Raw genomic sequence first — 15,172 nt, forward strand, 5'->3', positions numbered from 1 at the left:
TTTCTGCTAGCTGAATATAAGCACCAAGTTCTTGTATTGCAAGAAATAATAGTTATCTAATATGTATTCTCATAGTAATAATTTCAAAATAATTAGATCTTGGGCGGCACCTGTGGCTCAAAGGAGTAGGGTACTGGCCCCATATGCTAGTGGTGTCAGGTTCAAACCTAGCCCCAGACAAAAAAAAAATACTGCAAGAATTAGATTTTGATTTTGGGTGGGGGCAACTTCTGACTATTATGGAGATTTCAGTTGACACATCACTGGACATTTACTTTATATGAAAATCAGGGTTCAGGGAAAGAGTCTATGAAACATTACCTATCTTTCAAACTCTAAATGGTGAAAGTAGCCTGTCATAATTATTTTGCCTAAATTATCCTAGCAGCCACTAGGTGTCTCTGTTATCTCACGTTTGGGAAGACAGAGCTCAGGTTTCAGGAAGAAACTGGAAAGCTCTATTCCATTTTTCATTTCTTTTAAGAAGTTTCCCACCTAAAAATCTCACACTGTCAATCAGCCTAATAAGGTATGTGCTTTCTTTGACAGTTCAATACAAAAAGACTTTATCCCTTATTTAATGTATATTAAATATTCATGACATTTATTTCCAATGTGATTTTTGAGAATTCTTAAATTACAATTTATGTTGTTGCCCATAAGCAATAAAATAACTTAGTACAAATCACTCTATGCATGTTTGCATTTGTTTATCTAAAGGTGATATCAAATCACAGAGGCATTGTTGATCTAGTGATCAAATAGATAAGTGAGTCCTGTCACTTATGTTTGTGACTTAAGCTTGTTTTATTTGCTGGTGATGTATTTTAAGGGACAGTTGGATGTTTACATTTGTTTCTTAAAATATCATTTATCTCTAGAAAATTGCAGCAGATTGAGGCCTCAGTAGACAATTTTGTTGTTGTCATTTTATATTAAAAAGTTAGAAAAGTAGTGATGTATCATCTTTTTCCTTAAGCCTGATGGGGACAGGGGTACATAGAATTATACAGCAGCATTTATTTTATTTTGTTTTTGAAGATGGAGTCTCACTTTGTCACCCTCAGTAGAGTCCCCTGGCGTCATAGCTCTTCGCAACCTCAAACTCTTGGGCTCAAGCGATTCTCTTGGTTCAGCCTCCCGAGTAGCTGGGACTACAGGTGCCCACCACAACGCCCAGCTATTTTTTGTTTTCTTTTAGAGACTGGGTCTTGTTCTTGCTCAGGCTGGTCTTGAAGTTGTGAGCTCAAGCAATCCACCCATCTCAGACTCCCAGAGTGCTAGGATTATTGGTGGGAGCCACCGCATCTGGCCACAGCAGCATTTATTATTGAGGCTGAAACTTGAACTTAACTATGGATAGATAAATCAGAACAACCCAGGAAATAATACCAATTAGGTGAATCCTGAGATTTTTTTAAAAAGAACTTTCATTGGTTCTGTTTCTTCTTCAAAGAGCTCCTAGCAAATCAGATTGAACTGAAAACAAAGCTATGTGTGTGTTCGATATTTTTACTGAGATATTTTATATACCATAAAATTTCCCCACGTAAGAGTATACAGTTTGTTGTTTTGGTGTATAGCTGTTCTTTGATATCCCTGGGGGACTGCTTCTAAATGCTCAAGTCCCTTATATAAAATGACTAGTATTTGCATATAACCTATGTACAATCTTAAACCAATGTTATATTACTCATAATATCTAATACAAGGTAAGTGCTATGTATGTTATGCTGTATTTTTTATTTGTATTATTTTTTCTTATGTTGTTATTTTTTTTTTTACCACTTTTCCATTTTATTCCTCCTGAATATTTTCCATCTATGGTTGGTTGAATCCACAGATGTGGAATCTGTGGCCATGGAGGACTAACTGTATTCATAGAGTTGTGCAGATATTGCCAACTGTCTAATTTTAGAACATTTTCATGTTCAGTATTCCCTTTGTGATACTGACTTACATGCTAATAATCATTTCCCATTTCCTCTCAACCCCACAGCTCCTGGCAATCATTAATCCAGGTTCTGTCTCTGGATTTGCCTCTTACTGATATTGTACATATATGTGACCTTTTATGTCTGGTTTATGTTACTCAACAAAGAGTTCTGGAGGTCTGTAGTGATATGACATGTATTAGTACTGCATCTCTTTTATGTGTGGCTGAATAGTACACCATTTTATGCATAATACAGTGTGTTGCTTATCTGTTCATCTCATTTTTTTTTTATCTGTTCATCTGTTGTTCTCACATTTGAGCTATTATAAAGAAAACTATATGAACATTCGTGGATAAATTTTTGTGTAAGACACATTTTCATTTCTCTTGTGTTGCATACCTGAGTGTAGGATTGCTGTCATATCCCTATGTGTTTTAAAGCCCATTGATGTGGCCGATAAATGTTCTAAAAATTCTCCTTTCTCTCCTTTTATTTTGAAAAAAATTTGAACTTACTAGCAAAGAATAATTCAATGAAAAGTCATATGCCCTTCTATATTTAGGAAGTTTTAACCTGTTGCATGTGTTTTCTGTATATTTACTTTTTATTTTTTTGCTAATCTACTTGAAAGTAAGTTACAGACATCACAATGCTTTACCAAAATTATTTAAGTGTATATCTCCTTGAAAATAAGAACATGTTCCTAAATGAGGGTAATATAATTGTTAAACTCAAAAATTTAATTTTGATACAATACTATCTTTTTTAAAGTTTGGGTTTCCCCTGCCGCTATGGTAATATACTTTATAGTTTTGTTTTCTTCTCAGTTGAAGGTTCAGTGATCATGTTTGCATTTGTTTGCCATATTCTAAAATTTCTTCAGTCTGTAGGTCCCCTACCTGTCTTTTCTGTCACTGTTTTAGCCAGCTGTTTTGTAGACTCCTTTACAGTTTGGATTTGTCTGATTATTTCCTCATGATTACATTCTGGTTAATTTTAAGCAGGAGCATTTACTGTTCAAGTTGTGATGTGTCCTGAGTTTGTGTGAGTCTTGAGTCTTTGTATTCTTTTACAGCTTGAATATCCCTTGTCTAACATGCTTGGACTAGAACATTTTGGGATTTCAGATTTTTTTAGATTTTGGAATACTGGCACTTTACTTACAAGTTAAGCATCTGAAATCCAAAATCCTGAAGTGAGCATTTCCTTTGAGCATTGTCAGGGCCCAGGACTGGCCAGGTCTTGGGCCCAGCTTAGGTAGGTTCTGGATGCGGACCACTAAGCTACCTTGTTCGGGAACAGTTTCTTGTAGGTGCTTGAGGGCTATCTAACTTTAGCTGGAGAGAGAGAGAGACAGAGTATCTTAGAGAGTAAAGGTCTTCTTAGAACAGATAGCTTAGTCTTTAGCATAGTGCGGTAATCTTCAGCAGAGATGCTGGCGTTCTGCAGGCAGGAGAGGAGACAGAGTCAGAGTAAGTGGATCTGTAATAGAACGCACACGCCTCTTGACTGCCTTCTCCTCCAGCCTAATATAAAGCTGAGCTCGTGCTTCTCAACACCACAGGTGTAGAGACTGCCAATTCACCACTGCTCTCATCTCGCGAGCTCTCTCATGCTTGTTAGAACTAAATCTCCATGCCCTTTTCACCAAGGTGTTCCATTACAGGCATTTCCTATAACTCTCACTCCTCCTAGCCATAGGCTATACGGGCTGCTACATTTCCCCCCTTTTTTATATACAAACACAATAACTTTTAATGTGGTAAGGGTGGTTCTATTATCTAGCCCTTTTCTTTCTAGGCAAAAGATGGTAATTATCAGAGTTCAGAATTCCAGGTATGGGCTCTTTAAGTGAGGAAGCCCAATACAGATGTAAACTATTAACCGCTGCTAGGGGAAAATGATTGTGATGTTAATTCCCTTAAAGGTCTTTTTAAATGGAGAAAACTGAAATCTTTCCTGATAGAATTTATCATTTATTTAACTGTAGAAGCTTTCCTTTGATATTTACTTAACAGACAACAAAAAATAACGCTTTCCTTGCAATCTTTGCAAGCAGAGGAGTTTTCTCTCGCTATTCCAAAGGTTTTGCTACTCGAGGTACTGAAATCCACCCTTCACAGATCGCAAAGACTGTTACTCGTGGATTAATGGTTCCACACTTGGCAGTTCCTCTCATGGGACTGTTACTTGTGGTCCAGAAGTACCACCCTTCACAATTTCTTGATAGAGTTTTTCCTTTCAAGCTGCTTTTCCAGCAAAATTTTTGCTAATGGATTCCAGACTTTTTTTTTCCCAAATGGAGTTTCCTAGCATAGAGGTGGTTTAACTTGTACTCTTCCCTCCCTTTGTTCTCACCTCTCATAATCTTCGAAAGGCTTCACTTGCTTCCGAGTGACACTTCCCCTTTGGGCCGTGTCCAGTCTCCTTAGCTGGACCCGGTTGTAGTGCACAGACACTGATAAGAGGTCGGTTACCCCTTCACCACACAGGATAACCTAATATTCCACAAACATATTTAATCTAATCATTCTCCATTGTCATCCATTGGTCTGGTTTAATTTCCCGTTTTACACTAAGGCATCACAAGTCTAACCAAGCTGGCAGAGTGCTCCCATGGCATAGAATTGAATTATACTGTTTTTCCTGAGAATGGTTTGAAATGAAAATATTAAACTTTTTTCTTTCATTTACTAGTGGGTCCTGATTCTAGCCCAACTGATAATTTCCCTACAATAAAGGTGTTCCATCTTCTATCAAGTTGATAACGGCATTTGTTTGGCCCAATGAAAGCTTTTTTTATACTTGGGACATACCCCTGGAGGTTTACATGCTCTTTGTTCCTTTTCTTTAGCATTCAACATTCTTTTCCCTTTTAAACTCTTTTCTCTTACGGCCTAGCTTGCCACATTTATGGCATTTGATGTTAACTGGGGGATTTACCCTCTGATCTTCCAGCTGCCCAATTTGAGATGTCAATATAGCATTTACCTGCTTCTACTATAAGATTCATCTGATCTCTCAACTGTATTTCAACTACTGTATCTCATTTTCCATGATTTTTCTCTGGCTTTTTTTTGGCCTTTTACTTTTTACAATCTTTCCCTTTCAATTCTTAGAAACTTTAGTTGCCTTAAAGAGACAGGAGTTCTTTAACTGTTTTTTTTTACTCTGGAGTCTTGTTTTACAAAACTTTACTTCCACTATTTCTTCACCAGCCTCAATCTACTTCAGTTCTTTTCTTTTTAAATAGAACTCTTAACTGCCAAGCAGGGAATTGGGGCGTCGGTCTCTCAAAAGCTACTTCCTGCTGGCATTGGGCGAAGGTATTAGGGGAAGGCAGTTAGAAGTTCTCTTCCCTAACTTAGTAAACTCTTGGAACCTGTTCCCAAACTTTTCTCTTTGCTGTTTTTCAGAAGGCTTGTTTACTAAAGATTCTTATCTCCCAGGTCTAGCCTTTCTCTTTCCCTCTTGTGTAGAGGCTTTTTTTCTGTTTTTCTCCAGCCCCTTCACAGAAGAGGCTAAAGGATTTTACCAGCTTTTTTCCCACAGGAGTAGTAGTTAGAATTTGGAAAGAGAAAACACAGGAAAGAAGAGGAAAAAACCGAATGAGAAAGGCCTGCTGTTGGCTGTCTTTCCTAGATATTTCTTTTCCCTCTAAGCATTTCTATTTTTCTTTTTTTCTTATTTTGCTAAAACTTATTTCCCCCTCGGTCCATGTTCACTGAATCCTGCTCCAAGCACCCCTTGTCAGTGGCATTCACTATCCCGCTTCTGACACCGCTTGTCAGGGCCCAGGACTGGCCAGGTCTTGGGCCCAGCTTAGGTAGGTTCTGGATGCGGACCACTAAGCTACCTTGCTCAGAACAGTTTCTCATAGGTGCTTGAGGACTATCTACTTTAGCTGGAGAGAGAGAGAGAGACAGAGTATCTTAGAGAGAGTAAAGGTCTTCTTAGAACAGATAGCTCTTAGTCTTTAGCATAGTGTGGTAATCTTCAGCAGAGAGACACCGTGCTGGCGTTCTGCAGGCAGGAGAGGAGACAGAGTAACTGGATCCATGATAGAATGCGCATGCCCTCTGACTGCCTTCTCTCCAGCCTAATATAAGGCTGAGCTCGTGCCTCTCAACACCACAGGTGTAGAGACTGCCAATTCACCACTGCTCTCATCTCGCGAGCTCACTCATGCTTGTTAGAAACAAATCTCTCTCCATGCCCTTTTCACCAAGGTGTTCCATTACAGGTATTTCTTATAACTCTCACTCCTCTAGCCATAGGCTATATGGGCTGCTGCTACAGAGCATCATGTTGGTGCTCAAAGTGTTTCATATTTTGGAGCACAAAATTTTAAATTTTTGGATTTGGTATCCCCCCCTATACTGGTGATGTTAGTTTGGTAAAGGTAGTGCCCCCTCAGATTGCTCTACTTTAATGGTGCTTTGGCCAATGTATTTTAAGAATCAATTCCAAATCCTATGGCTTGATTCTTGTGTTTGATTATTCATAGTGTTCAGAAAATGGTGTCTATACTATGTGTAGAAGGCGATGCGTGGTATGGTGGAAGAAATCATGTTAAATATGTCAAAAGACTACAAAGTAAATGTGAAAAATGCAAAAAATTGCATTACTGAAGGATGAGGAGGCTTTGAAAAGCACAAGTCTCACACACATGCTTATAGTGCTTCCAGTGGTGCCAGATTTTCCTATTTTAAAGAGAGAAACCAGAATTCCATGTTTTTATGTGCAATTTCCTGATTGATAAAACAACTGTGAGAAGACCCCAAAGACATTTGGGGCTACTAGTTCATGTTGTCTATCCCAAAGGGATACTGGAGTATTTGCAGATCAGCCATAAAAATGGGATTTGTTATAGGCAGGAATTTGCAAGATTAAGAAGTACGGTGTGGAAAGAATGTGTGGAAGACTTGGGAGGAGGGTGAGCAAGTCCTCTGTGGGAATGGTGAATAGATTTTCTTGGCTCATACAGAGACGCCAAGTTAAGGTAAGTATATTAACAGGGACAATTTGAGAATGATGTTAGAAATCAATGCTAATAATGAAGAGATAGTGAGAATATCTGCTAGTTTAGGAGGAAAGGAACTCTGTTGTACCTTGATTTATTTCTTCTGATTGTCTTGGGTTAGTTGGTTTTACTAACCAAGTTTTTACTGTCCACCAGCTTCGGGCTCTGTATTCAATGTACCTTCGGAAAACAAAGAGTTTGAATAAATTGCTTTATCACCTGTTCAGGCTTATGCCAGAAAACCCAACCTATTCAGAGACAGCTATTGAGGTCTCAAATAAGGACCCTAAAACATTCTTTACTGAGGAGCTCCAGCTGAGTATTAGAGGTCAGTGAAGATAAGTGTTTGTGTTCTGTCTTTTAAAGACAAGGTTCATACTAGGTTGTACTAAACTCTTCTCTAGTGGTATGGAGATTAACACTAGACTGAGTTCTGGTTTTCTGAATGTTAAAATACAAGGGTTTTTATATTTCTTTATGTAGGACAGATAATTAGATTTTTATGGATGTGGTTATGAAGAATTGAGTATATTTTTGAAGCTTAGCATGTTGAGACTGTTATCTTTTAGTCTGTAAACAAGTATTTGTCATATGATGATATTTTGTTGTATGTATTTCACTTATTTTATTTTTATTTTTTGAGGCAGAGTCTCACTCTGTTACCCTGGGTAGAGTGCTGTGGCATTATAGCTCACAGCAATCTCAAATTCTGGGACTCAAGAGATCCTCTTGCCTCAGCCTCCTGAGTAGCTGGGACTATAGGTACTTCCATAATGCCCAGCTAGTTTTTTTTTTTTGAAACAGAGCCTCAAGCTGTCCCCCTGGGTAGAGTGCTGTGGCATTACAGCTCACAGCAACCTCCAACTCCTGGGCTCAAGCAAGTCTCCTGCCTCAACCTCCCAATTAGCTGGGACCACAAGTGCCCGCCTCAATGCCCGGCTATTTTTTGGTTGCAGCCGTCATTGTTTGGCGGGCTGGGCTGGATTTGAACCCACCACCTTAGATGTATGTGGCTGGCACCTTAGCCACTTGAGCCACAGGCGCCGAGCCATGGGCTAGTTTTTATATTTTTAGTAGAGACAGTTTTTCACTCTTCCTCAGCCTGGTCTTAAACTTGTGAGCTCATGCAATGCACCAGCCCTGGTATCCCAAGAGTGCTGGGATTATAGGTGTGAGTTACTTCCCCCAGCCGGTAGGCATGTAAATAAGTAGTCTTCAGTTGAGGAAACAAAGATGCATAAAATTTGTTTCCTTCACTCTGTGAGTTCAAATTTTAGCTGAGAGAGTAGACATGTACATCTAGCTATACTGTAGTATTATAAGCAATTTACTAAGAATAGGGACTTTTTAAATGTCTTGATCTGAGGATGGATTGCATCTTGTGAGTATTGAGGTGGGTGTTCTAGGACTTCTGTGAAGTTCAGCAAGCTCAGGGAAAGTAAAGGAGGCCAAATTTCATTTCATAATTTGTAACGTGAAGAATCTTTTTGTAAATATGTGTTATGTTTTATTTTTACTTTTTCATGTGAAATATACAATGCTATTTCTAGGTAAATTTTTCATTGTCAATTGTAATTTTTACTTTTTTTTTTAAATCTCTTTTGCTGTTCTTATTGTTCATTTTGAATGTCTGGGAGGATGCTATTACTCCAGAGTTCTGGTTTCTCTGGTATGTTTTCATTATGAGCTATAGCACTATTTCTGAAGAATTAAAGGTGATTTTCTAAGGAAAATACTAATAGTCCATTATTCTATGTAGGAAATACATGTTACTAACTTAAGAATTTGTTTTTTTCTCAGAAACAGCAACTCTTCCGTACCATATTCCACACTTGGCTTGTTCAGTCTATCACATGACATTGAAAGACTTGCCTGCCATGGTTAGGTTGTGGTGGAATAGCAGTGAGAAGCGTGTTTTCAATATTGTAGATAGATTTACAAGCAAGTATGTCAGCAGTGTTCTTTCTTTTCAAGAAATATCTTCTGTGCAAACAAGTACACAACTGTTTAATGGCATGACGGTTAGTATTGTCTTAACTTTCTAGAAAAGTTGTTTGAATATTGCTTGTCACCGTGAATGTAATAAAACTGGGAGCCCTGGGGCGGCGCCTGTGGCTCAGTGAGTAGGGTGCCAGCCCCATATACTGAGGTTGGCGGGTTCGAACCCCACCCCGGCCAAGCTGCAACAACAAATAGCCAGGTGTTGTGGCGGGTGCCTGTAGTCCCAGCTACTTAGGGGGCTGGGGCAAGAGAATTGCCTAGGCTCAGGAGCTGGAGGTTGCTGTGAGCTGTGACGCCATAGCACTCTACCAAGGGTGACAAAGTGAGACTTTGTCTCTTAAAAAACAAACAAACAAACAAACAAAAAAAAACTGGGAGCCTTGATTCATAATTTATAGAAATTGTGTGCCTTATTTTCTGATTCTTATGTTTAAAATCCCAACATTATTTTATCTGTGGATTGAAATGGTAGTATGATTTCATTTGCCCACCAAAAAGTTTTTGAGTATTCATTAGTTCATTGAAAATACATATTGGAATACTTTATACATGCCAAGCAGTGTGTCTCAATCACCTGAAAAATGAACAGTTTAGTAGGGTTGGGATCCTGTCCTGTAATAACATACAATCTAATAAAGGGAAGAGAGTGATACTGATAAGAATTTTTGCACAATAAGAAAAAGTATGCTCTGTGATCCGAGTGGAAAAGGTTCATCTGGCTGAGGGAATTAGATGAGACTTTATAGAGGAAGATTAATTTGAGGTGAGCAGGAATTTGTTACAGGGAAAACGAAGAGAAAAGAATTTAACAGAGAAAACAGTAGAGCAAAAGCTAAAAGGATGGGGATGAGAATGTCATTTCTGTGATTGCCCAAGTCACGGTGAATAACCCAGTATTCATATAGAGCAGAGGTCCCAAAGGGAAGTAGAGAGCAGACTGCTTCAACCATGGGTTAAAGCTATGTTGGGAAAGGCCTCAGATTAACAGTCTAAAATATTTGATTCTGTTCAACGTTTGAAGATTTTCCACTCAGCTAGTAACATAGAGTTACAATCTGTGAAATTGCTCTGACTGCAATATATAGCATGGGTTGTTGGCATAGAACTGGGATTCCAGTGAGTAGTTGGGGAGAAGAGTGGGGTAGACATTATGAGCAAAGTAATAGGTCTGCGTGAGATAGTATCAGTGGGAATGTAGAAGAGGAGGTGATTTAGCTAACTTGCACTTGGTTAATATCTAAATTGGGGTAGAAGGAGAAATTTCAGATGATGCTATGGCCAAGAGCAAGTTTTTAAAGGATGATAATGTGTGTTTTATGTTGAGTTTGTAGTGTTAGTATGAAAAAAAAATCAGGTATAAATGTTGTGGAAGTTCCTGGTTAGCTCTAAAAACTCAGAATAATGTGGTAGACAAAGCTGCGGATGACATAGAAGTGATATTTGATTCTCTGGGTGTGGAAGAGAAGAGATAATTAATAACCCATTTTGTCATTTATCTACTCAAGAACTATTTATTATGTTGTAAGTCTAATTTAATAAAACACAATTATTTATGAACAATGCATTTTTAAAAAAACAAACTTTGTATATCACAAAATCCCTATAAGAAATGCCAGATTTTATTTAAACCCATTTATTGAATATCTCATGTCAGATAAATAAATGTGTTTATGTGCATTTTTTGTGAACAAAGACTTTAGCTGCTAGTAGTCAACCTGTCAAAATGTTTTTTGGATGAATGAAAGGAATTTGGCAGAAAAAGTTACCTTTATTGTGTTTCAGGTTAAAGCTCGAGCTACTACTCGAGAAGTAATGGCTACTTATACTATTGAGGACATAGTCATTGAACTTATTATACAGTTGCCTTCAAATTACCCGCTGGGTTCAATAACGGTGGAAAGTGGGAAGAGAGTTGGCGTGGCTGTTCAGCAGTGGCGGAACTGGATGCTGCAGCTGAGCACCTACCTCACCCATCAGGTGAGTGTCTGCTCGGCCCTGGGGCCCTCCAGACGGGAAAGAGGTGACAGTTAAACACAAATAGAGCTCTTCTGCCTAAGATACAAATAGATATTAATTTTCCATGGATAAAGGGCTTGAAACTCTCATCTCTGTTTTAATTTTGAAGGCTCATAATTTGCTTTCTAGTGTTTGAAAAGGAGTGACTTTGCATTGGTACATTTTTACATGTGATAGTAAAAAACTCGTGTGAAGGAAATCTTTTGAAAGATACATTCAGACAATGCATTCTTCCTGAGCTACTTTTATTCCTAGATTTCAGCTCTCCTTTGGTTAGAGAAATACCACTATTCTCAAAGACTTTTGACCTTTAATCAAATTATAAATCTTCTTCAGTCCTCTTTGCACACTATGAGTATTACAAGGAAATGATTTTAAAAGAAATTGTGTTCACCAATCTTGTAGAATTAGAAAAAAAACAGTTGGGAAGGTGAGATGATTGTATCATTTTCAGTTAAAGATTAGGAGAACAGATCTAAATGATGTAATTATTAAAAGAGTTTTATCATATAATAAACTGAGGCTGTAAGAATTGGAGTATTGCTTCAAAAGCCTTCAAAGTTTATCTTGAATTACAAGCTGGTTTTTTAAATTTGAGAGGTTTTATAAATGTTATAAACTAACAAAATTATAGCTGGTTTTTAAAATTTGACAGGTTAAATGGTTAAATTTGAGAGATTTTATAAATGTTTACAACATTTGTAAACAATTCTATATGTACAATGTGTGTGTAGTCAAGCAGTTTCTTTTCTTTCTTATAATTTGAATTCTTATAATTCAACTTTTTAATTTGTGAAATTGAATAAAAATAGTATTGGTGGTCTTCAACATATAATGCCGCTTACTTTTCTTCTTGTTGACAGAATGGAAGTATAATGGAAGGCTTAGCATTGTGGAAAAATAATGTAGACAAACGTTTTGAGGGTGTTGAAGATTGTATGATCTGTTTCTCAGTCATTCATGGTTTCAACTATTCTCTTCCCAAAAAAGCCTGTAGAACATGCAAGAAAAAGTTCCATTCAGCCTGCTTGGTAAGTCTAAGGAGAATTAATTAAACTTACCTTAACTTTGGAGGAAAAACAATGTATATTAAACTCTTAATTGTAGTTAATGGGAAACATTAAAAAGTAATTTTTCAAAATCTATAAAAGATAATTCCTAATTTACTGAGTCTATGGTAGTATCCAAGTACTTTAATAAAGCAGTGTTTCTAATATAGCTGTTAGTGCTCACGAAACAGGTAATCTTGTGATATCCAGACCATTGAGGAAACTATAAGGATTGGAATTGGAGGCATCTGACATCCGAGCCTTTTGCCCTTTTTAAACATCACATTGGAAAGGAGGCCGTCTGTGTTTAGTTGCTTTGCGGGAGATCTTCCTCATATCTCAGTGGCGTGTGCATGAGATATGAGGAGAAAGAATCTTAGTGGAGCCTTTGCGAGTAATATTAAAAATTTTAGTGTTCTTCTCTTTTCATCTTTAGATGTGTGTGTGTTTAAGGTGACAGCTTTAAAAAATTCCTTTAACATTTCAAACCTTTTCTTTTTTAGTACAAATGGTTTACATCTAGCAACAAATCCACTTGTCCACTCTGTCGGGAGACCTTTTTCTGAGTTCCCCCACTGGAAGTGGTGATCCCTGAAGGAAATCAAGCAGAGGCCTTGGATTCGGATCCATCATAAAGTGCTGATGTGTGGAAGCCAGTGAACATTACTTTCAGATAGGACCTTCTCTGGAAAATTATTTTGGTTAATATAATAATCCTGAAATCAGGTTTGCTTATCTTTAGATTGCTTTGTAAATGTTTAGAAACCTTTTCTTTTACAAAAGAATATTACGTACTTGAGAGAAAATATTTATATTAATGGTTTAATCTCTTTGTATATTAAAGAATAAATATGAAAAACCCCTAAATTACAGAATTGGAATTTGTGAAAACATTGTGCAAATATATAATAATATTAAACCCATTCAGTTTGTTGATCTGTGTTCTAGAACAGCCCAAGGGAAGCAAAGTGAATCGAGGGAGCTGATTTACATCTACAGATATTTTAAAACTTTATTTATTAGTTATGACAATAAAATTAGTAGTATTCTGATTATAGATTATTTTAATGATAAAATGATACTAAGTTATTAATATGGCTTATCTTAAGCTACTTAAAGCATGCTCTGAAATCCTACATAAAAGAGTGGAAACTGAACTTGAAGGTACTTCCGTTTATCAAGGGTTATGAAATTCAGAAAATTAAATTGATGACAATGACCTTTTGCTTGTGGAAGAATTATTTCCGTGGATTGGTGAAATTTACATTGTAAACTTGTCAGTGAATTTATTATTCAGTTTGAGTCCCCAGAGGGTGAGAATTTCAAAAAATAATAATTCAATCCTTTCATTTGTGAAGCAGAAGGATAGTTATTTCTCTATTGAGAGGGAAGAAATACATGAATAAATATTTTGAAACTTAAAGACTGGTGAAAAAAACAAAACATTTAAAAATATTCTAGGAAGCTTTCAATTTTGTAAGCAAATTTTTGCTGTTCTTACCAGGCATAGTTTCGCTAAATAAGGGATTTGGGGGAGCAAACTTTTTACAGCCCTCAGAAGTGAAGGTTAAGGATTTTAACACTAGGTATAATTTAGTATAACAAGCTGAAGTGGTGGAGTAAGTAAAAGCCTGCCTTTTTGCCATGACACTATTACCCTTAAAAATTGGGTCAAAAATATAAAAGTTTGGAAACTTAGAAATTAGAATAATTTTATTACAGTCTTCCATTACATGGGAAATAACATATCTAATAGCAAGGTTACCTGAGAGGTCAGCCAGTCATCTGTGTTGCACATGTTTAACTGGTAAAAAGCAACTCATGTCAAATAAAATTATGCTTACCATCAACTGAGTAAAATGACTATTATTGCACTAGTATGAACGTGGTCAGAGGATTGTAGTTGAGAGTGAAGTATTATATATGAGTTACAGATCTCGAGTTGTATTTGTAGATGCATTGCCCTATCCAGTTTTGTTTATCTCTTTAATTTTTCTGTGTAGTATTTATTATTACCTTGAGGCATAAAGAATAGGTACAGATAGCAAAATTTTACTACCTCTTATTAATCCCCTTTCTTGAAATGTTCTCTTATCTGTGTCTCACTCTGACATAGTAATCTAAAAGGATTGTGTTACTCCCCAATGGAAACTACACACTTTTCCTTTAAAAATGGTTTTATAATAAGACTGTGTTTATAACCTTTCCAGTATTGGTACTTCTTGGCTTCTGACCCAGACCCCATGTAGAAAAAAAGAAAAGGGAATATTGGAGTATTGTTTTTCCACATTAGTATTAAGGCATCCAGTTCTTGGCAAAACACTATAATTATGTAGTTATAATTAATTACTCTTCATACTTAGGATTCAATACACTTCTTTACGATTTGTAAGTATAATTGTAAAGCTTGTTATTGTTTATAATGCTAAAAAAAAAAAAGCTTTCCAAAATAAGACTGAAATTCAGAATGCTACTTTAAAGTTTTATTTATATAGCTTTGACAACAATAATAAAAAGCAGCTATTAAAATATAAGCATAAGAACATTTAAAAGTCGCATGAAATTCAAAGCCCATTAGCAAAATTATTAATTTAAGACCCCCAAAGTAGACTGCAAATTTTTAAATTTATTTTTGACTTTTTATCACATGCTCTAATGTATGTACATAAGTTCTGTGGCTTTAATATGTTATTACCTGATACATTTTCGTGGTATGAATAATTAATGTTATTATTTGTTATACCACATATGCCCATTGAAATTCTTATAAATTACAAAATATTTCAAATATAGAGAAAAATAATAATATCAATGCCCTTGTATTCTTCACATACTATTTTGCCATATTTGCTTCTAGTTTTTAAAGAAATAAAATGATGCTCTTGTGTACTCCTCCCTGGCGCCATTCTCCTTCCCTTCTTAGAGCTAACCCGTTATTCTGAAATTGGTGTGATGCCTAACTATTTCAGATTTTTTATTTTTCCATGTGTTTGTATCCATAAACAATATGTAGCAATTTTAAAAAAAATTTATATTTACTGGGTGGCACCTGTGACTCAAAGGAGTAGGGCACTGGCCCCATATGCTGGAGGTGGTGGGTTCAAACCCACCCCTGGCCAAAAACTGCAAAAAAAAGAAAAAAAATT

At 36.5% G+C, this 15,172-nt stretch overlaps 1 protein-coding gene across 1 annotated transcript in view; it reads left to right on the top strand.

The window, feature by feature from the left end:
• Nucleotides 1–14,910, top strand: part of LTN1 (listerin E3 ubiquitin protein ligase 1) — a 66,596-nt gene extending 51,686 nt beyond the window's left edge. Inside the window, exons 26-30 of the mRNA XM_003797090.3 lie at nucleotides 7,117–7,288; nucleotides 8,761–8,981; nucleotides 10,744–10,938; nucleotides 11,841–12,008; nucleotides 12,530–14,910. Coding sequence (XP_003797138.1) covers nucleotides 7,117–7,288; nucleotides 8,761–8,981; nucleotides 10,744–10,938; nucleotides 11,841–12,008; nucleotides 12,530–12,592 — 819 coding nt within the window. The 3' untranslated portion in view covers nucleotides 12,593–14,910. The remainder of the gene's footprint in view (nucleotides 1–7,116; nucleotides 7,289–8,760; nucleotides 8,982–10,743; nucleotides 10,939–11,840; nucleotides 12,009–12,529) is intronic.
• The last annotated feature ends 262 nt before the right edge of the window (nucleotides 14,911–15,172 follow it).

This window comes from Otolemur garnettii, unplaced genomic scaffold (genome assembly GCF_000181295.1).
Source record: "Otolemur garnettii isolate 467f Iridium unplaced genomic scaffold, OtoGar3 scaffold00111, whole genome shotgun sequence".
Taxonomy (NCBI): Eukaryota; Metazoa; Chordata; class Mammalia; order Primates; family Galagidae; genus Otolemur; species Otolemur garnettii.